This window comes from Acinonyx jubatus, chromosome E2, assembly GCF_027475565.1.
Source record: "Acinonyx jubatus isolate Ajub_Pintada_27869175 chromosome E2, VMU_Ajub_asm_v1.0, whole genome shotgun sequence".
In the NCBI taxonomy this organism is placed as follows: Eukaryota; Metazoa; Chordata; class Mammalia; order Carnivora; family Felidae; genus Acinonyx; species Acinonyx jubatus.
In genome coordinates, this window is record NC_069396.1 from 30123983 (window position 1) to 30147705 (window position 23723).

Sequence of the window (23723 nt, forward strand, 5' to 3'; positions counted from 1 at the left end):
TGGGTCTTTCATATGTGGCCTTTATGATGTTGAGGTCTGTTCCTTCTATCCCTTGAGGGTTTTTATCAAGCTAGGATACTGTATTTTGTCAAATGCTTTTCCTGTGTCTATTGAGAGGATCGTAGGGTTCTTATCCTTTTATTAATGTGGTGAATCATGCTGATTGATTTACAGCAATAGACAGTTCATCAAAGCAGAAAATCTACAAGGAAACCATGGCTTTGAATGACACACTGGGCCAGATGGACTTAACAGATATATTCCGAACATTTCATCCTAAACACATTCTTCTTATGCGCACATGGAACATTCTCAAGAATAGATCATATACTGGGTCACAAATAAGCCATTTTTAAAAATCACATTTCAAGGAATATTTAATAAGAAAAAATGCTCAAGATACAAAAGTACTGAAAAAAGGGTAAAAGACATCATACATATCTAACAGGATATTAATTTTCTAAAAAGAAAAAATTATATGTATTTCCAAGTATAGAAAGAAATACTAGATGGAGTTAGACCAAATAGTTGTGAATAATATCTCTGCATGGGGATAATATGATCTGTTTGCGTTTGCACATTCCTATAGTTTGTAAATTGTTTAAAGTGAACATAGACTACATTTTATCAATTCCGTGGTATACGTTTTTTTCTTCATATTTATTTATCTCTGGAATTGGACTCCATCCTAAGACGGCATCTTTGGAAGGCATACATTACTACTTTTGTACGTAGCAATAAAAAAGAAAACAATAAGTATCATTATTTTTGAAAGATCCCACAGATAACATTCAATGAGGAGATCCTCAGAAAAGAGGCATTCATTCCCCAAATGAAAAGCATGGCACACAGCCATCAGTGAAGGCGGTGTGAGCTTTGGTTAGTTTTGGAAACCTTCCCCCACATACAATCTTCCCTGGGAGCGAAAATTCTTCTATAAAAACAAGCACAGAGGTGAAGATGGCCTCGGGATATGCGACTTTCCCCCTCTTGTTTCTAAATTAACTTTTATGGAACGCTCAGTTTGTTGTTGGCTTGGAAAGAGAATAGATTCGTGAGGTTAATCATTCTTGTTCACTTTCTAAATATGCAAAATGAACTTTAATCCCACTTTGGCAAGGCCTGCCTTTAATCTTCCAGATTGTAACACTTCCCGACAAACTGGAGGGCAGAGGCTTGGGGAAATAGAAAGATGAGAAGGGACGGAGGTCAGGTGGACGGAAAACTTGAATGAAGTAGTTTTCTTCTTTTTCCCCTTCCGAATATGCAGACCCATCACTTCTGCCCGCTGCTTCAGTGAGCGGTGGGGACTAGAATTGCCCGAATAAAGTTAATCAATGAGACAGAACCAGCCACTTAAACCTCTTGGCTCTGTTCCTCCATATACCTTTTGCCTTCCCGCTTGACTCATTCCTATCTCACATCTAATTCTCCCCTGGCAACTGAGAAAGATGGCTGTGGTTGCTGGTTAAAACCTCGGGAGGAAAAAAGGATGTTCTCTCCAAATATACGGTAAGTTCCTGTTACGTACAAGGCACTAAGTGCTCTGTGTAGTGCAAGAATATATATCACATAGTACTGGCTCTCAAAAAAACTTAACTCCAGTAGATAAGACCTCTATGCCAACCTTTATAGTCCACAGGGAAAAAAGAATTATGGCATCCACACTGATTGGTCGGTGCCCCTGCCATTGTGGTATTAAGTTTTTAACATCATCCTAAATGAGTGTTATACATATACATAGATGGAGAGAAAAACACAAGGTGGAGAGAACAGTGTGAACAAAGAAAAGGAAAAATGTTTGGGCCAAAACCAATTTTAAGGGAGAATTTTAGGACAATGATTTGACTGAGGACTATAATTTAGATCCTTTTTGAAATTTTAAATATTTATGGATAGAAGAATAATTGCACAGGAAGAGTTTAATGAAAACATCCCATCATGGAAGAAATCTGCTTCAGGGACTGACTGTTTTTAGGAAAGTGAAACTTATTCCTAGGCTGATCCTGAACTGAAACCTGTAACAAGAATCAAATTAAAAATTAAAATTTTAAATTAAAAACATTTTTAAAAAACTTCCTCTATGGCTATTCTTCCTATCTTTACAGAAGTGGCAAAGAATGCACATAGGATATGCAATCAAATTAAAAGTCTGAAAATTTTTTCCCACAGTTCATGCTTTTAGGAGTTATGTTCTATAGACAGAGAGCAAAAGAAGGCATATTAAGACTGCCAACCAAAAGGAAAAATTCCACCCAACCAACCCAGATGCAGATTCACCTACAGCATGACTCTGACTGCATAAAATATGAAAAAATACAAGGATCTCAAAACTCACAGTAACACATCTATCCTCAGCTTAAAAGAAACCAACACATTTCTGTTGTCTTTACTAGTTTTGTTTTGTTTTGTTTTTAATAAAAGATCTGGAAGAGAATGTACAAATTGATTTGAACACTGCATCAATTTGGACAATTCTGTGATATCACATGGTCACTTGGACTAGATATTAGAAAGCAAAGCGTGGGTCACCGAAGGAATGGACGACCATGGAAGATTCTAAAAGCTATCTCTTGGAGATCCCCAAGTATTAAATGAATGGCCACCTATTTTGGGGAGGGACTTCAAAAACTTCCCAATCAGGAGTTTTCTAGGACAGATTATATATTTCCTTTTGCCCATGGTTGCCATGAAATGGGGTAGAGGTGGAGGAACCAATCCTTGGTTTATTCATTCACTCATTAACTCAATAATTATTTAGTAAAGCACCTACCACGTTCACAGTACTGTGTTAGGTGACACAGAGGTTACACATTTTTAGAAACCTGAAAGAGGGTAGATAGAAGACATTTTTAGAAAATTCCAAGTAAGAGAAAGACTTAAGATCCAGATTTTCAAAAATGGAATAGCAAAGGACTGCAAGGAGGAGAAATCTCAGTATGATAACTGGAAGAAGTCAGTATTTATCAAAACATGAAATTGGTAGTAAGACAAAACATCAAGTGACACAGAGATAGCACTATGGCATGGTTATTCTTTCAATAAGAATCAGGAAAGGCAAGTATGAATTCCAGGGGGAGAGTGAGAGCCACACGAGAAAGCCATGGTTCAAATACAAAGTAGGCTAAAATGGAGCACAGTTCTGGGTCTTTGATGAAGTATAAAATCTTGACCTGACCTTTGTAACATTCCCTTTCAATGGAACAACGTCAGGGATTGCTGTGGACTCCATATTCTATTTACGGGATCCAGTCACTTTATTTGGTTCTACAATAAGGGACACATACATAAGCACTGGTATGTACCGGCTTTCAAATTTCAGATTCAGTGAACAGAGAAAGCATAGTCGTCTTATCAAAATTATAGATTAGTGTGTAAACGATATAAACCTTAATGATGTCAGAGTAATGATATGGCTCAAAGGGAACTTACACCCCCCATTTTACATTCTAAAAGTCAAGAGTGTATCTACATATTGGTTATAAGGTAATCAACTACAAACACACACACACGCGCGCGCACACACACACACAGGTAAATGCTATGTAATAAAACTCAGCAAAGTGAGGGAGTTTAAGAAAGCCACTTCTCCATTTTTCTTTTTTCTTCACATTTTTCTTAACGGAGGGACAGCCAGTGCCTCAATTTGCTGGATGAAGAGAGAGAAGTATTAAGCAAGTGTTTAAAAGTTAAGGAGGTGGGGCGCCTGGGTGGCTCAGTCGGTTGAGCGTCCGACTTTGGCTCAGGTCATGATCTCATGGTTTGTGGGTTCGAGCCCTGCATCAGGTTCTGTGCTGACGGACTGGAGCCTGCTTCGGATTCTGTGTCTCCCTCTCTGTCTGCCCCCCCCGCCCCCTGCACACTGTGTCTCTCTCTCTCCTTCAAAAATAAACATTTTTTAAAAAATTTTTTTAAATAAAATACATAAATAAATGAATAAAATAAAAGTGAAGGAGGTAATCACTTAAAGAATAAAATGCAAATATGCTAAAAAGTGGTCACTTTTAAGAAATGGAACTTGGGGGAAACATCTGGGTGGCTGAGTAAGTTGAGTGTCCAACTCCTGATTTCTGCTCAGGTCATGATCCCAGAGTCGTGAGACTGAGCTTCATGTTGGGCTCCATGCTGAATGTGGAGTCCTCAACTGCTTGAATTTTTATTTCCTAGTTTTATGTTGTTTTATAATAACAATAATAATATGAATGAGGTACTGACAGGGAAAGATCTCCAGGATATATTAAGAAAAAAAAAAAAAAGCAAGTACTAGAATAAAACGGTTGCATTTGTGTGCTTTTTTAATAAAGTAGCAGCAATATATATGCAAAAATATTGGCATAACTATATTTACGTTAATGTCGACAAAAGGACCTGATAGCAAAATAAAAGAAGTTCCGAGTTTTAGTCTATATAATTCCATACTATTTGAGTCCTCTACAATGAGAAGATATGTGTATTGATCAGTTCAATTACTTTTTTCCACATTTCGAAAGAAGAAAGATCCCATGATTACATAATTAGTAGAGTTGCATGATTCAGCAGAAGAAAGAACAGCTTTGGTCTCAGAAAAACCTGCATTCAGGGGCATCTGGGTGGCTCAGTAGGTCCAACTTCAGCTCAGGTCACGAACTCACGGTGCATGGATCCGAGCCCCACGTCGGGCTCTATGCTGACAGCTCAGGGCCTGGAGCCTGCTTCGGATTCTGTGTCTCCCTTTCTCTCTGCCCCTCACTCCCTCACACTCTGTCTCTCTCTGTCTCTCTGTCTCTCTCAAAAATAAATAAACATTAAAACAATTTTTTTAAGAAATAAAAGAAAAACCTGCATTCAAACGCAAGCTTCACTAGGTACGTCACCTTAAAGAAGCTATTTTGCCTCTTTACGCCTCTATTTCCTTTTTATAAAACAGCTTTATTGACATATAATTCACATACCAAACAATTCACTCATTGAAAGCATATGATTCAATGTATTTTAGTGTGTTCACAGGATTGTGCCACCATCACCACAAATGAATTTTAAAGCATTTTCAGACTCCTAAAAAAAATACAAAACCCACATACCCATTAGCAGGCAATCCCCATCAATTTTCTTTTCTGGCAAAAAATAGGGATTGGAGAGAGAGGACTACCTACCTGATGGACTTACTTATAAGAAAGAAAGAAAATATATCAAAGCCTCTAGCACAGTCCCTGGCCCTCAGTAGGTGCTCATGCATTTCAGGTAAAGTTCAAGACATCAATGACCGAAAATAAGCACAAAGAATGGAAATGATAAGAAAGTGTAAGAGAGAGACAAACCCTTTGAAGGACCCAGGAATCCTCTCCACAGAGTAAGTTCCGCAAGAGTGGCCCTCTCTCTAATTCTGCTGAATACAAAAGAATCAGGCTATCAAGACAAAAAGCACAAGTTTGAAAATGTCAGCATTTGCGGGCACGGTTTAGAGTGAAAGTTTCAGGAGGACAGATACGTCCTGCAAAAACATGACTAGCAAGGGGCAAATAATGTAGTTTGCTGAGAAGGTAAGAAGAACACCACGAGCTCGTATTGGATGAGCAGTTGAAACTATACTGTCATGTTTCTACTTTTCAAAGTGAAAACAAACATGACAGGTGCTCATTTGGCTGTTCGAGCACTTTCCACTTAAATGGCAATTCCTCAAGCTTACCGACTGCAGCCTCAAGTTATAATTTATTACTGTTTCTGTATTATTCCCTTGCCTCGGCAGAAAGCAGAACATAGCACCTACATTTCAAGGCCCATGAGAGGTAATAAAGTATAATTATTTAGAATTTATGATTAAGCCATAAATTACAGGAAGTTTCTAACTTCAGTTGGTCAGTCAAGAGTTGGGGGAGGAAGGGAATGGGGTCAGAGGAAGAAAAAACAAAAGCCTTTTCCTTTGAATAAAATGCCTAAATCGGGGCAGGACTGAGGGACACCTGGAGGATTTACAAAGATACCACAGTCTCCAAGTTAGGTCCCAGAGGAACCCCAGTTAAGAGGCTTTAAACTCCTAGAAGCCTCTGTTCTAGAAGGCTAGAAGCGACAGACTCCAACTGGAGTGCTCATGTTGACGCCCAAAATAGAAGCATGGTACATTTTCGGGTTAGACCACATCAGATGTTCACAGTGCTCTGTGAAATACCAAGCCAGAGGTATCTTAAAGAAGGTGAACCTGATCTGGAAAACACCACTGACCAGGCTCCACAGGTAAACTCGGCCCTCAACCACGGCAAGAGCGTGGTTCCCACAGAGCTCCGATTCGACCCTGACCAGACGGCAACTCTTCTCCCCCTCAAGAGTCAATTGGTGAGCTGCCCCCGTCTTGCAGGTCGTTTATGTGCAAAGATAGGTATGGGACAGGGAGGTACGAAGCTAGCAAAACTCGGGGCCTGAAGCAGGGTAAGAACACAACATTCTGTGCTCTTCTGTCACCCGCCCGCCTCACTGGTTCTCCTGGAATGCAAGGGCCCGGCTCCCAACCTTGGTTGGCCCCCACATACAAAGCACTTTCTTCTTTGGCCTCCCACCGGCCCTGAGAAGCAGGTACCACGAAGCCCTAGTTCTCCGGGGGAGGCAGAGACTCAGACAAACACTAACAAGGCAGAGCCAATAGTCACCGCAGTGAGTCTGGAACCTGGTCACCTGACAGGAAATGGCCTTTTCATCATTCTACCCTACACTGTTGGTGAAGTAAAGCAAAACCAAAAAGAAAAACGAGAAAGAAACAGCGTGCATTTCAACTGACGTTGCTTTCTCTCTCTCTCTCTCTCTCTCTCTCTCTCTCTCTTTTCGCCATGGAAATTTTACTTGGTAACTGAAGCTTGGAGATAGCTATTTGAAAATGAAATTGAGTTTGGATTGAAGGAAACAAAAATAAAGAGACCAGACAGAACAGAGTCATGAGTAGTAACATGTAAAAAACAAAAGGATAAATGAAGGGTTGGGCAGGGGAGGAGGTCTGCCCCAAATGTTTACCCAGCACCCTCACCTTTGTCCTGAAACATCCCATCTCCACACCCGGCTCCTGGTTAATGAACATAATTTGGTTGATGTCCCTTGAACTGTATAATCTTTTCTACAAAAAACAAACCCGCAGTTTGTCTCCGAGCCACTTTTAAGTCCCTAACGCCCTGGTTACATTCAGTCTATGGAAAACATCTGTGGCAAAGTAAATCATCCTACCCTGAGAAAGACCAGAGTGTGTTTTTTTTTGTCCCCCCTCTAAGTGTGTTTTGAAGTCCTGGTTGGAAAATTAGTGAAAATTGTAAATCTGTTTGCAAATCTGGTCATGTCTAACTCTGAGATTAGGGCAAAGATTCCAATTTAAAAGTAAACCGTGACAACCCCAGTTAAGCGTGTCCTCAGGCACTGCCAGCAGGGCCTTCACTCACTTCCACAGGCGGTGGATTTATTACAGGCACCCGACACGTTCCCCATCAGACACCCCTGGAGTATTTGCTTGAGACAGCAGGGTTCAGTCTGCACTTCCTCTGCAGACCAATATATTATTATAAATTGAGCTAAACTGTTTCCTTTTCATAAGTGCTATGAAGTTCAGATTTCAGATATCGGCACAGGGCTGAGGTCCCTCGGCAGGGCTCAGTATAGGATTTGGATTTTAAAAAGTGAAGAGAAAAGGTAGCAAGAGGCCGTGGCTGCTTTTAGTTTTGTTTTATGCTGCTTAAGACGCGGCGGGGGAACGTTCATTTGTAGAAAATTCTGAACATGCGTTCTTAATCAAGACAATAAGAATTTGCCTGAGTAATAATAAATAATAAGGAATAAGTGGATTCTACATGAATACAATCTAACGGTGCGCTTTGGGTACGTTGTGCTGTGGCTGGCCCAGGTCCATAGGGTACCAGCTACTTCGCCTAGAGCTAAAGGCAGGAGTCAGGAAATCAGGAATAGATACTATGTCTTGGGCATCAGCTCCTATAAAATAATAACACGTGGGGCGCCTGGGTGGCTCAGTCGGTTGAGCGTCCCACTTCGGCTCAGGTCATGATCTCGCGGTCCGTGAGTTCGAGCCCCACGTCGGGCTCTGTGCTGACAGCCTGGAGCCTGCTTCGGATTCTGTGTCTCCCTCTCTCTGACCCTCCCCCGTTCATGCTCTGTCTCTCTCTGTCTCAAAAATAAATAAACATTAAAAAAAAATTTTTTAAAGAAAAATAAACAAATAAAATAATAACACTCACTTCTGTTTATCACCTACAATAGCTAAAGGGACAAATGTATATTTGAAATGTATATTCATTGCAACATATAGGTAAAGGGGGCAATGTAATTACTTAATATTTTCATTATAATCTATTTCCGGGCAAGAGAAACAGAACTTTACAAAGAAAAGGAAAAGGAGGAAGCACCCAGAACACCCTTGTCATCATCTTCTCTTTCCTTCCTGAACAATCTAGTCCTAAAGCCTTTAGGTGAAGCATAGGCGTCGTGATGAGGGAGCAAGAGGGGGGCCCAGGAGCCCAGAGCAGGGGTCAGTGAGGAGGGAGAGAAGGGCGGGCTTCATGTGGGTGTCAGAGCCCAAATGGGATAAAAGGACAAGTTATAATCCACGCGCCCTACTAACTGTGTAACCACGGCTATGTCACTACATCAATTTAACCTGAATCATTTCTTGTCCTATATAACTAACATCTACTTTTTAGGGCTATGGAGACAGTTAAAAGAATGCTTGACCTGTCATTAATCCCCACTAAATGTGGCTGTCATTCCCATACTACTATTTTTCCAGATGCATGTATGTATAGAAAAAAGACTGAAAAGGAATATACGAAAACAGCAATGAACCTGATTTTTATATTCTTCTATCGTCATACCTTTCAGTGTTTCTTTTCTCTACAACGAACATGTACTTTACTTTCATAATCAGAAAAGAACACACAAGATTGTTCTTAAATACATGGAAGCTAGCCGAACTTTTAAAATGTATCTTTACCATTTCTAAATGCAGAAAATTAATATGGCAATTTAAAACGGCCCCAACTGACTCTCGCTTCCTTTAAAGATACAAACTGCAAATAGAAACTCGTGAACAAAGCATCCAGAGGAAAGTGGTTTATTGGCTGAAATTAAAACCCATGTATACTCGAGGTAAATACCCATGTGTGGGTTGTACATTAAAAATGAGGAACAATCTGTTACCTACAAATGATGCTTGTCGATGGGGCAGAGACTTCAAACTAGAAACTCAGTTCCTGAGGCAAGCAGGGGAGGCTCTCTCAGTAAGAGTTGACCTTCAGCCTAAAAATATGCCCACATAGAGATTTCAGTGTATTGGGATTGAGACTAAATTGTCCCTTTTAGAGCAGGAAGAGCACCGTATATGCAACCTGCAAACTATCCTGGTACCTTTTATCAACCCAGCGACGTTAGGCCAATACTTAAGAAAAGAACAATCTCTATACAATCTCCCTCACAAACTTGTTTGGAGAGTGATTGAGACTCTTAAGTGAAACTGATTTATAAATTATAAAGCAACATGCAAATGGCAGGGAAGAGATTTAGGGCTTACTTCGATCAGTGTTGGGCAAATGTGGGAATCACCCCATGAGAAGAGGTGAAGGGACACAGCATTAAGCACCAGCAAATCACGCACCGCGGGAAAGTCATTCTCTACATAATGACCTTCCCATCTTGCTGCTGACAAGGAGAAAGTCCCAGATTGGTACCATTGTACAGTTAACACGTTTCTAACAGTTACACGTGTCCCTTTTTCATAAAGACAGAACAGGACTCAGATTCAGGATCTGCAGCAACCAAAGGCAGCAGGCACTTAATACTGTTTTACTTTCCATATTTATAAACCTCTTCTAATTACGCCAAGTGATACTGGTCTTCCACTTAAGATAGTGATAGAGAATCTCCTTCTAAAATGAACCCATCTCAGTGAAACAAAGAAAGTGAGCCTATTGAGAGAAAAATATTACATAAGTAATAGTACAGGTAGCACAGGGATATGGCAAGAATCTTGAAGTTGATGTGCAGATGCCTGAAATTTGGAGAATGCTTAATGAGGTAATGCCCTAAAGAGCTAATCCAAACTCTGAATTTCCAGAAGGCAAGGACCAAGTTTTACCTATTTCCAGCATCTCCTCCAGAACCTTACATAGCATGGAGGACATCACGGGCCCTCTATAAATACTCAATTGATTGAGAAGCAACTCTTATCATAAATACCGGCTTTGAGCCTTGGGGCTCCCCAGCTCTAAAGTCAATACATGAGTAGATTCCCCCAGGCAGGTAAGAGTGAGATAAACCTTGGATAATCAGGAGCTAAAGCCAGTGACAGAATAAACCCAGGGAAGCTTTCTGAGTATAGAAGGATACAGTTTACATGCAATGCATTGGAAGACAAGCAGAAAATCCAAAAAAAACCAAAGAACTGAGAGCAAAAGCTGCTCAAATCCTGCAGCTTCTCCGGTTAGCCTAAGCCTGAGATGCTGCCTCCCCAAAGAACTCAAAGACAAGTGCACAGAAAGGCCACGTTGTCAGGTCAGCTCCTCCTGAGAAGAAACTAAATTCAGAACTAGAAAAAAAACTTTCACTAAGAACTTATACAGACAGGGATATCATTTTAAGTAGCCTCCACTCCCAGTGTGGAGAGGGAAATCATTTGAATACTTCACACTGATAAGTTGATTTGGATGATGGAGTAACTCAGGGAAAGTCCTGAAAACTGTTTTAGCACATTTGGGAAACTCCAAAAACAATCAGAATGGGAGGAGGGAAAAAAAAAAAAAAGCAGCTTTTAAAAATGAGCGATAGCTAAAAAAGAATAAGGAAATAAAAACAAACAGAAAAAAACTAGTTACATGTAGAAGATTCATTATTACTATAAAATACCTGAAAAGCTTATTCCAAAAGACACATTCAAAATAGGTAGCCAACAGTCTAACATTTAGACACCAGAGCATCAATATAGTTTTGACCCTCCTAATTACCAAGCATAAAATAGCAGTCTCCTTGGTGAAGGGGTATTGCCAGACCGGGTGTCTCTATGTCCCACGAGATCTTAAAACCAACATGCCAAGTATCAGGATCTCTGCCTTCAAGCTGGGGATCATCCTCACTCTCCTCTTCAGGGCCTGTCAAAAAGAGAAGAGAGGGATCAGGAAGGAAATGTTTCATCTCAACTTCTGGGCTTTATAAACGTGATCTCAGGAATAATTAAGTTTTAATAAAATATGCATAGTAAGTGAACTATATCCTCCTTTTACGTCTCTTAAAAAAACATTCTTTCTTTTTTTTATTCAAGGAGAATAAAAGACTATTTAATTAATTCCATGCAAATAAATTAGACAATGTGGATTAAATGGATAGATTTTAAGGAAGTTATTAACTACCAAAACCCCAGAAGGGGTCAAAAAGTTAACAAAACCATAAAAGGTATAAAGTCAGAGAACTATCTCTTAGGAAAACATATGTGTCAAGAATTTCAAAGAATTCTACCAAACAAGTAAGGAATGGGTTATTTCAATATACTTTAAATTGTTTAAGAGCATAGAAAAAGAAAAGTTTCTGAATTCTTTTCGTGAAGATAGGATAATATGTATCAAAACCCAAAAAGAAAACACATACACACACATACATACACACACAGATCTCACATCTGAGAACCAATGCACAACTCCTAAATATAGGGAAATAGAATTAAATCTAGCAGCATATTAAAAGAATAACATTCCATGACCAAATTGAACTTATCGCAGGAATACAAGGATAGCTCAATATGCAAAGTGTTATACTTAAAATTTATCATATTCACAGGTGAAAACAAAGAGTCACCAGATACACACAAAGAATTCAATAAAACACATCCTTTCAAAACCAAAATATCAATAAAATAATGAGTGGCCAGTTCCTTAACACGATAAATACAGACCTCTCTCAATCAAAGCCAGCATCATATATTAATAGAGAAACATTAAAAATATTCCCAAAGTTAAGAATTAGGAAACAATGTCCTTTATCAGCACAACTCATCACTATTTTGGAAGGAATGACCAACACAAGGGTGCTCTCTGGAGTTGCCTAACAGAGGAGCCCTAATTAGACCAAAAGAAAACAAAGAAGTAAAAGATTTTTTTAGAAGAAAAAGTGCATTTTTACAAATAATGTTATTATTTGTGTGCAAATCAACCAGGAAACATATATCCCAAGTGATAGTCAAATTAAGAAAAACGCTAGTTACAAACGTGTGCATATTAAAACATCCAGCAAGATTCTTAAATGTGTATACTGTCTATAAGAAAAAAAAAACTTTAAAATATTATTGAAGGACACAAAAGAAAATTTAAACAAATGTAAAGATGTTATTATGTTCTGGGGAAATAAAACTGAACACCATGGGAATGTCCGTTCTCCCTAAATTCATCTATAACACAAACCTAATAGAAATACCAACAGGACTGATTTTTAGTTAAGTGGCGCTGGTAACTAGACAAGCTGATTCGACAAATCACATGGAAATATAAACAAGCAAGCATAGCGAGGGAATTTTTTTAATGCATAAAGAGCTCCTGCATAAGATAAAGATCAATAATCAAACAGAAAAACAGACCAAAGTTATGGAGACAGAACACGTAAAAAGAAGTAAGTGTGTAAACATTTAAGAGATGTACAAACTTACTCATATAAGAGGAATGCAAATTAAAGCCACAACAGATATTTGGTAACTTAATCAGATCAGAAAAGATCAAACACTTTGATAAAATATGGTATCAGTAAGAGTATAGCAAAATGGCATATTCACACTCTCTGTAGAGAAAAATCTGGCAATCCTTATCAAAATTACAAATGCTTCAACACTTTGAACTTCTAGGAATTCCGCAACTCCACTTTCAGAAATGTATCCTCAAATTCCTACCTGCAAAGGCTGCAAAATGACTTTAGAGCAAGGATGCACACTGTATTACCATTTAGAAGATCAGAAATAACCCAAATATCCATCAATAAGTTTCTGGTTAAATGAATTATGAAATGTCCAGGCAATAAAATATTCTGTAGCCACTAAAAGTAAAATGACTATGCACTGACACAGAACTATGTGATATATTTTTAAGGGAAAGAAACTGACAGGCCACAGTTTGTGTAAAATACAAACACATACACACACGTGTGTATACATGTACAGGTAATATTTCTAGAAGGATACTCAAGATTTATTTTTACATGTGGCTGGGAAAACTACGTGGCTGGGGTCCAGGAGGGGAGAAACACATAAACGAAGTGAAAGGCAAGGAATATAATCTGCCTACATGAACAGTCCTGCAGGGATGGCCCTATATAAAAATGTATAAAAGTTCATTTAAGAAATATTTATTGAGCACTTATTATACATGAGGCACTGACCCGGGCACTTGAGATCTATCAACAAATGAATCAAAGAGCTTTGCCCTAGTGGAGCTTTCTTTCTAGCGAAGTTGTAAATGTTCAAAGGACATTTTAAATTCCATTAGACACCAGTCTCTGGTCTTCAAGGGGGAGGGTCCAATTTCCTGTTTCATCTGCATTTAGAGCCTTACTAAGTAGCACATAGAAGGCATTCAGTGAATGGCTGTACTTACGTGCTTACTTACAAAACAAAATGCAGGGGCGCCTGGGTGGCTCAGCAGGTTGAGCTTCTGCCTTCGGCTCAGGTCATGATCTCACAGTTCATGGGTTCGAGCCCCACATCAGGGTCTGTGCTCACCACTCAGAGCCCGGAGCCTGTTTCAGATCCTGTGTCTCCCTCTCTGTCTGCCCCTCCCCCACTCGCGCTCTGTCTCTCTCAGCGTGTCAAAAGTAAATAAACATTAAAACAAGTTTTTTAAAAAATGCTCTTTCAGTTCACGCCATTCACAATCCTTACTGGACTAGATGGCAGGGAAAAAATGTTAATTCCGGGGTGGGGGGAGTAGGAAACACTACGAATTAAACCAAATAACATAATAAAGTGTGGCGCTGCTAAGTTAGTACTGTTCTTAACAGTGAAGAAATTGAGAGAAGAGACGGGCTCGGTGAGGGTTAGAATGGGTAGAGCAGAATTCTTGGAGAAGATCAAATGTGAAAGACAAGTACAGTCTCTCAGCGGGTAGAGGAGGAAACGATGCAGGAAGACAAAAAGATGCAAAGTTTCATGTGGTCACAATGGGCAATAAAGCGGGTTTCACGCAGGCTGCATCAGGTGCGTGTCACATCCACAGCCCAAAAGTACATGCATCCCAGAGGGCACGGACCCATCCACAGAAATTCCTCGTTCTGAACACCCCACTCTGCGGTAACTGTACACAAGGGTCAAAGGCCGTGAAAGAAGGGGAAAGGGGGAAGAAATCCCCTTTATACTTATTAATTCACATTACTCTGCGGAATGGTGGGGAAAGAAACCGGACCAGAAATCCAACTTCAAGGAAGGAATGCGACTAAATGACCTCCAAGGGCCCATCCAGCTCTAGATATTCTTCAATTCCTTAAGTTTGAATCTCAAATCTGATACTGCCATAAGAACAGAATCTTATCTTGTTTTCCTATTTGTTATTTCTGATAAATGTCTTCTCAAGCATTCTGTGGTTAGGAGCAACTCTAAGCTAGTTTTCTTTACGAATAAAGTCATATAGTAAAAAGTCTAAAGCCATTTTTCTAGGGTAATCCCAAAACCATTTAAAAGAGAACCCTCTAGAACAGGAATGACAAATATCTTACATATCAGAGGACACAACTAATTCATCGGTTGTGGCTTTTGTGACCCCTGGTACAGAATTATTCTGAATTTCTCTCCAAGCTCAGCAGAAAGAGTGGTATAATCAATTACTGATGTCTGTCACTGGCACTAGAAGGGGTCGTTAGCAGCAGCAGAGACAGATCATTTGCTATACACGTCTGATGGCGCTCTCTAGGCATGTCTTATTTATACATAATAGTTACACCTGAAAATTCTAGACTTTGCTAGAAAACTAGAGCTCATGGACCAGAAAAGAGCCCACGAAAGGCGTACAACTTGACCTGCACAACATCTTCTTAACCAAACCAAGTTAGCGGGAGCCTGGGTGGCTCAGCTGGTTAAGCGTCTGACTTGGGCTCACAGTTCGTGGGTTCGAGCTCCACTTCGGGATCTGTGCTGACACCTCAGGGCCTGGAGCCTGCTTCAGATTCTGTCTCCTTCTCTCTCTGCCCCCTCCCCCACTCATGCTCTGTTTCTCTCTCAAAAATAAATAATGAACATCACAAAAATTGTAAACAAAACTAAGTTAGCTGCCAACTGATACAGGTGCTTTGCATAAAAATACGAATGTCCAGCTATTGTTGAATTACAAGATCTGGTATCACTGAGGCAGTCACAGGCGAAGAAGTTACTGCCCCTTTGAGACAAGGCATGTCCTCTGGGCTAGTGGCAGTCCCCGTCAGCCATTTCACCCATTTGCAGTAGCTGCCTGGCCCCTACAGCCATTTACAAGTCTCTGAACTTTGTTCTAGCCCACAGGCAAACCCGACCCATCACCTGCTTAAAGTAACTGGAACACAGTCACAGCCCATTCATTCACACAGCAGTCCGAGGCTGCTTTCACCTAAAACAGCAAGGCTGAGTAGCAAAGACACAGAGCATAAGGCCCATGAAGCCGAAAATATTCATCATCTGGCCAGCCCCGTATTCAGAAATGTTTGACAAACCCCTGCTCTGGAGTCTTGATATCTTTGATTTGATAGAGATGTCTACTGTGCACGTTAGTGAGGAAGCCAGGCTTTATAAAATAATGATGATGTCACGTGATGAATACCAGCATACGACATAATAAAGTAATTAATGCTAAATTATTTGATAACCAGACCCATTTAGCAAAAGAATACTGACATGAGAAATCGTATGTTTATATTTGCGATACCCTAGGGCTTTCAGCGGCTTCGTTCTAGAGAGCCTTAATGATAACAGATGTAGCAAGCAGCACAAGGAGAAAGAATAGAAATATTCTATGAAGGCTTTTCATATGTCTCTCCCTCTCTCTCTCTCTCTCTCTCTCTCTCGTGAAATCCACTATGACTGAACTTTAAAAAGAAATGATTTTTAAACTACAGTGACAATGACGCTACAGTGGCTTCAAGCCAGTGAATACGGCTATTCTTCTAAGTGGTGGTCTTTGTAGGCGAATGGGCTAGTTGACAACTCTCCCCTCTCTCTGCCATCCCCCACTCGTCCCAGTATGGCACCAATAAAGTCTTGAACGACAAACAGAGACAGTCATTGCGATCGGTGTTTCCTGATGTCTCCCATAAATCCAGCACCTCTGAAATGTGCTCATTAAAATAAGGTTTTCTTGGAAGGTTTGTTTCCCCCTTGGGCTGGGTCCAGAGGAGGGAGGGAAGCTCTGTGTCTGATAAATTTTTTACTGTGTAAGTATAGCGTTGCTCACTTACTCCATAAAATCAACTCGTAATTATCTATGGCAACTGCAGCTGATTACTCTGCCTCATGTTATTCTGGAAACAAGCAGAGGCAATCGGCTCCTAGTTGCCTTTAAACCCCAGGAACGCTGAGAGGATTGCAAGTGTCTCGTGTCTCATGCATTCCTGGCTCCCACCAGCCAAACCGTTCAAGAAGTCAAAGACGTGACAAAATACGAAAGAATGCTAAGTGTAAACGTCAAGTTTAAAATTCTAAAACATCCCCCCTCCCAAATTAGCCAATTTGATTCTTTTATGCTAACTAGGTTTTGAACAATTAATTCCCATTCGGTGAAAGAGAAATGCCATCAAATATATTTCCTATTCTCTATTCCTTTGGCCAAGTACTAAGATTTCTAAGACTCTGGCCTTGGCAATTATATTCTGTCTCCTTAACCCCACCCCCAGAAGGGCTTACACAGCAGGTCCCTTCCTTCCTAACCACGTCCTACATCTTGAGGCAGGAGAAACCCAGAAGTTGCAGCTAGTCAGCTGGTATACAAAAGCTCATGGTGCTTTCTCTGTCCCGTGCTGATCTGTGACACTGCAGTGTCTGGGACGGAGAATCTGTCTTGGAAAAGGGAGAGAGTCAGAGGGGGGAGGGGAAGATGTGGGGTTGGGAAGATACCTTCTGGGAGGGATAAGGCATGACGGATGTACAAGATGGGTGCAATTCTGAGCTGCAATGTATCAAATGAAGGACACGGAATTGCAAGTGAAGAGTTTGGAGAGGTGGGCAGAGGCCAGGACACGGACGGCTTTGCGAACCGTGGTAAGCAATTTAAGACTGAGGGCAGTGATGGACACTAACGACTTTTTCATAGCTCAGATGCGTTGTTCAGAGTGGTCTCCCTGAAAGGTAGACACCTCTATGTGCAGTCTTTGCATACTTTTTCTGGATTGGTTTCCACTGTGATGGCGAATGGCATAAGCCAGAGAACATTTGGGAAACACTCCTCAAGAGCATCTCCCTAGGAAAGGAGGGTTAGCCAAGGAGAAGCCACCCTGGAAGATTTCTAAACTTAGAGACACAGTCCTTGGTTGGTCGTGAGGAATGAGCAGTCAAGCCTGGGGCTGACAGAGAGCAAACTCCTTCCCAGCCACTGAGGAATGAATGGTCTGAAGAAATGAATTCAGAGAAGTTTGAAGGGCGGGGGGCACCAGGGAGTACCAAATCAGTCCCAGCTCAGAGTCTATAAGAAACTGGAGCCTGCTCTCAGATGCCTCAAAACAAGCAATTCAGGACAAACGTAGTCCCTTGACACAGATGAATTCTAAAATTAATTATAAATTATCTGGGGTTTCAGGAGAAATATTGCTAACTCTTTACCGAAAAATCTAAAGCCTTTCAACATGATGTCTGGCTCTGTCAGCTTTCAGATTGAGCGTCTGAAAAAAAAAAAAAAAAAAAATTAACATATAAATATCCACATACACAGGAGAACCTCATTACATCATGTTTCATGGGCTTGGGCGGGGAAAAAGTAAAAGTGAGAAAAGGAGAGAAAAATGGATCTGGATGCTCTTGGCTAAAGCTTCAAAACCATTCCATTATCTGAAGTATAATACGAAATGGGGAAAGGAAGCAGAAATACTTCTCAAACAATACATTCTCCAAACCAGACCTAACACCAGAGGCTGTAACTCCCTGGGCAGTCTCGGGAAAGGACAAAGAGTCATAGAGACTTACAGGAAACCTTTACGTTGTAAACAACATAGAAGATCAGAACCCAAACTGGATTAATCAAAAGAGGATAATTTGTTGTCCGTCTAGCTTCAGGCAAAGCTTTACCCAGAGTTCAAAGTACATGTCCAAGACTCAGTTTTTCTCCCTCTCAAAGTTCATGAAAAAGAAAGGGAGCGGCCACAACAGCAAGGGGCAGGCATGTGGGGACCATGAGACTGTTGGTCCCAAGAGAGGAAAGCAACAGCTTAAGAAGAGCCAAAAGATGAAGGGAAAGAAACTGGAAATTGACCACACTATTAACTACTGAAATAACTGCTTGAAGCCAGTGAGGTCGCTGGGCTTAGTATGAAGTAACACAATTCCTTATCTTTTTAAATGAAGTCTGTTTAGGTCAGGTATCCGCTATTTGCAATCGAAAGAATCCTGATACTAAACAGAAATTGTAGTTATAGAAATCAGAGTTATTGGGCAGTGGCCAGAATGTAGATGAACAGCATAAACTACTCAAAACTAGAAATACTGACTTTAGGCAACAAATACTTACTCTTCTACCATTATCTGCACAAAGAAGGACAGAAACCATGTCTTTAAGGAGCTTACAATTCTAGCTCAAGTATGTGCAAAACTAATGTATGGCCCTGGAAGGCAGGACAGTGGTTACTGCTCAAGGGGGAAAATACACTGGAAGGAAGCATTTCTGAGGTGCTAATATAAATGATGTCATTCAGTAATACAGAATTAAATTGTCTTAGACAATAAAACTTGTTCCACTCTAACCTGTCCTCTTATTCCCTGCACATCACATGAATACATCATTAAAAACTCAGGGGCGCCTGGGTGGCTTGGTCAGTTAAGCGTCTGACTTCGGCTCAGGTCATGATCTCACGGTCCGTGAGTTCGAGCCCCGCGTCGGGCTCTGTGCTGACTGCTCAGAGCCTGGAGCCTGTTTCGGATTCTGTGTCTCCCTCTCTCTCTGCCCCTCCCCTGTTCACGCTCTCTCTCTGTCTCAAAAATAAATAAAAACGTTAAAAAAAAATTAAAAAAAAAAAAAAACTCAGCCATTCTTGGGGAAGGTATTTGCAAATCACTTATCTGTTAAGAAGTTAACATCCACAACCTATAAAGAGCTCCTAAAACTCAACAACTAAAACAACAACTCAATTCAAAATGGGCAAAAAAAACCTTGAAGAGACATGTCTCAAAAGAAGATACACGAATAGCCAAGTAGCACATGAAACAAAGCTCAACATCATTAATCATCAGGGATCGAGGAAGCTTCTGCAGAAAATTCACTATCTTGAGTGTGGTCATGGTTTCACAGGTGTGTTAAAACTCCTACGAAGGTAAACTTTAAGTATGTGCAGTTTGTTGTATGTAAATTATGCCTCAATATAACTATTGAGGGAAGGGGGCAAAAATCAGCCATTTTTGTTGGCTGGTCTTCTCTTGACAATTAGGAGATGTCACTGCTGGTCCTCTTTTCTCACCGGCACTGAACACTGCCCCTTTTCTCCAGGGAAAAGATGGGTGCCATCATACAAACACCTCTCCTTACCTCTGACTCTTCTAATCTAATCCGGCCCCTCTTCTCCAATCTGGATTACCTCTGCCTCTTCTAAACCGGCCCCCCTTCTCTAATCTGGATTACCTCTGCCTCTTCTAATCTGGCCCCCCTTCTCCCATCTGTATTACCTCTGCCTCTTCTAATCCGGCCCCCTTCTCCAATCTGGATTACCTCTGCCTCTTCTAAACCGGCCCCCCTTCTCTAATCTGGATTACTGCAATAGTCTCTTTCTGCTGCTTCCAGTGCCACCTCCCTCCTTCGACTCAAACCCACAATGGCTCCCATCTCCTGCCACACTGTGTACAAGCCCGCTACCTCGTATTACAGTATTACATCCGTATTAGCTGCTGCCCACTCTCGGCTCCTCGTCTTTCCTCTCTGTCTTCACGGCTGTTACTCTCCCTCTTCTCTCACTCCACTACGGCATCTGCACTTGCTGCTTCTGAAATATCCCAACATCGGGTTCCATCTCTAGGCCTTCAATATTCCCTCTACCCAGGCTCTTCTCCCGCTCACTCCCTTCCAGCCTTGGCTCAAATGTGACCTTCTGAAGGAAGCCTATTTAAAACAGTACGCCTGTGCCTCACCCCTGTACAAACTTCTTGTTCGTTTTCTGTCTCTCTTTGCTAAAATATAAGCTCCATGAGGGCAGGGATTTTTGTTCATGCTTAGATGCTCGGCATCTCGAAAAGTGGTTGGCAAACAGTAGATGCTTACTGTTAAGTGCATAAATAATTCCATGGGGATTTTAAAAAATAGGACTTGGTAGACCAAAGAAGTTTTACTGAGCGGTAGAAGTGACTTCAAAACTAACTAACAACAGGGGTGCCTGGATGGCTCAGGCAGCTAAGTGGCTGACTCTTGATCTCAGCGCAGGTCTTGATCTCAGGGTCGAGCTTAAGCCCCACACTGGGCTCGGTGCTGGGCGCGAAACCTACTTAAAAACAACAACAACAAAACTAACAAACATGGCATGATACAATGAAACAAACAAAGCCAAATGAGCTTTGAGATCTCAGATAGGAATGGGGGAAGACTAAGACAAACATTGAATATCATAGCATTTGGGGGGCACATGGGTGGCTCAGTTGGTTGAGCATCTGACTCTTGATTTCAGCTCAGGTCATGATCCCGGGCTGGTGGCATGGAGCCCCAGGTCAGGCTTCTTGCTTAGGGTGGAGCCTGCTTAGGATTCTCTACCCCTCCCCTGCTTGCATGCTCACGATCTCTCTCTCAAGAAAGAAAAATCCTAACATTTAAAAAAATTAGGAATGCTCCCAAGCTCCTAGCTTCAATTACAGTCTAGTCTTTCATGCTCCCAAAGACAAGCTAAGGAAGACAAAGCTACTCGTTTAAAAGTAAAGATTTAAGAATTACAGCAACATGGGAGGACTGGCTGGCTCATTTGGTGGAGCAGGTGACTCTTGATCTTGGGGTTGTGAGTTCAAGCCCCACGTTGGGTGTACAGATTATTTAAAAATAACATCTTTAAAAAAAGAGAGAATCATGGCAACCAATTTCCATCCTTAAGTGAATTCAGTTTTTCCTAGTCAGAGACATGAGTGGGAATCCTAGAATTCTAAGATAAGTATTACAAAGTCCCTGCTTTTCTAGTCTATCACATACTCAACAGGAATCATGGACTGGTCTCTCTTCGTTTTCTTCCTCACCTTTCCTTCCCAGGAATCTGAAAAATAGGAATCTTCTATACGTAGCATGAGTTAAAATTCTTGGGGTGCCTGGGTGGCTCAGTCGGTGAAGTTCAGGTCATGATCTTGCAGTCTGTGGGTTTGAGCCCCACATCGGGCTCTGTGCTGACAGCTCAGAGCCTGAAGCCTGCTTGGGATGCTGTGTCTCTCTCTCTCACTTCCTCTCCCCCACTTGGCTCTGTTTCTCTCTTTTTTAAAAATAAGGAAAAAAACACTAAAAGAATTTTTTTTAATAAATAAAATAAAATTCTTAAGAATTTTTTTTATAAAGACAACGCTGCAGAAAATGTTTCCTTCCAAATGACCAAAAATGGTAACAAATAATTATTTACCTGATCTTTTTGAAGGTATTCCCGTCAGAGAATTAAACAATAGATTGTTAATGCCTTCCCTGCTAAATGTGTGTGTGTGTGTGTGTGTGTGTGTGTGTGTGTGTGTGTGTGTTTGTATCTAGGAGTAACAAGCAATTGCCAGCAAAGCTAGCATAGGAAAATCAAATACTCTGCCTATTTACACATGATTCCCTGAAGCCATTCCTGATTAAATATTGTACCATTTCAATCTTCTTACTGGAGATATCTATTAACTAGGACTGCTTGTGAAGCCAATGAATTTATCATATAATTACACGTACCCTATACAAATTACTTCTCGATGACCTCTACTCACAGAAATAAACCAAAGAGGCATGACTCGTTCATTATAAATCCACATGAAGATTTCTCCAGGAAAAGGCATTGAGAACAAAGTCCTGAAGGATCTTAAGCTGCACCTGAATTTAATTTTCAGCAGGAAGTAATCACTTCTGTTCTGAACTCCTAATGCATTTGCAGGAGCTCCTATGGCATGAAACGCTCTCTTATCACTAAATAGCTATGTGACCTTGGACCACTCACTGCCATTCTCCCTGCCTCAGTGTCTTCATGTATAAAATGAGACACTTGAACTAGGTGACTTCAAAAGTCTCTTCCAGACCTGACGTTTCCTCATTTCGTAATTATAATCACAAGGGCGCACTTTATTTCACCCATCTTTTCAACACAAGAAGAGCATTTGATTTACTTCCGCATCCTCTGCAGTGTCTAGAACAGTTAACTGAACCTCCTTGAGCAGCTGCTTGACAAACGTGTTCAAGGATCCAGAAAACAGTACAGTTGGCTGAAATTTCCTTTCTCTTCACTCCCTTAAAGCCTTTTCTAACCCTAGTCGTGATTTTAACCCAAGTGGCTCTCTTTCAAAGTCCACCCTTACCATACTTCTGGCAGGATTACAAGGAGTCCAGAGAAGTAAACATATCCCTTGTCACCTGGAAAAAGTCGTCTGGAAGAAATGCATCCACCGAAAACAGGTTCAAGGCACATGCTTTGTAAGCCATCTGACCCAACACCACAGCCGGAGACCTAGAGAGAGGTTCCATTTCATAGAATAAGCTTATCTAATGCATTCCAATCACCTGAGAGCATGTGTAGGAAGCTATAGCGGATGTCGCGGTGGGGGAAGAGAAGTGAGGTGGCGGGAAGAAGAGGAGAGGATACAGGACCTGCGAGGAGGAGCAAGTAGAATATTCCCTTCACTTTTCCAGAGGTGGACACTTTAGAAACCCAAATCCCAGAGGGAGCTGTACTGCAAGGGTAGAAAATATCTGCTCATAAGGCACTTGGCCTTCACTGTTAGGACTCTGAAGCCAGAATGTCTGGGTTCAAATCCCACCTTTGCTCATTAATAGCTGTACAACCGTGTAAAAGTTAGTCATCCTCCCGTGCCTCAGTTTCCCTATCCGTAAAATGAGGAGAACAGCAGCACTTGGTTCACAGCGTTGTTACGGGAATAAAATGGGTCAATACATGTCAAATGTTTATACCGATGCCCAGCACACAGTAGGTGCTCAGTAAATGAGAGCTCCTGGTGTTGCTGCTGTTATAACCATGAGAGCTCTGGGATTCTCGGGGGGCTAAGAGAACAAAGGAATCCCTCTGCTCTTACGGATTTGAACTCTGCACTTCCCTCCTCCAGACGACAGTCAGTTGCAAGGCTAAACCTTCATATGTTTATGTAGACTTGTATACTTTATCAGTCTTAACTACTCCAGACCACAGAAACTACTCATTAAAAATTTAAATTCCTTTCTGAACGACATTCTAGGCTTCAAAAAAGACTTGATCACCCACGCTCTGGGAGCACAAAAGGACTATTAAAACTGTGGGGCTGAGAGGAGGTGGGAACACAAAGACACCTTTGTAGCAGCCTGAGCTATCACATACCACTGCCTCAATTTTAGAGTTGCCTCCTTAAGAAGGAAACTAACAAACTCCATTGTTCCTTCACATCAGAG

At 41.0% G+C, this 23723-nt stretch overlaps 1 protein-coding gene across 5 annotated transcripts in view; it reads right to left on the reverse strand.

Moving 5' to 3' along the window:
- Nucleotides 1-23723, reverse strand: part of FTO (FTO alpha-ketoglutarate dependent dioxygenase) — a 387711-nt gene that overhangs the window by 233808 nt on the left and 130180 nt on the right. For all 5 annotated transcript variants that reach the window (XR_008293906.1, XM_027044481.2, XM_027044479.2 and 2 more), the window contains exon 4: nucleotides 10959-11102. Coding sequence is in view for 4 of the 5 variants with exons in the window: in XM_027044481.2 (XP_026900282.1) it covers nucleotides 10959-11102 (144 nt within the window). In the remaining variant the exon portion in view is untranslated. The remainder of the gene's footprint in view (nucleotides 1-10958; nucleotides 11103-23723) is intronic.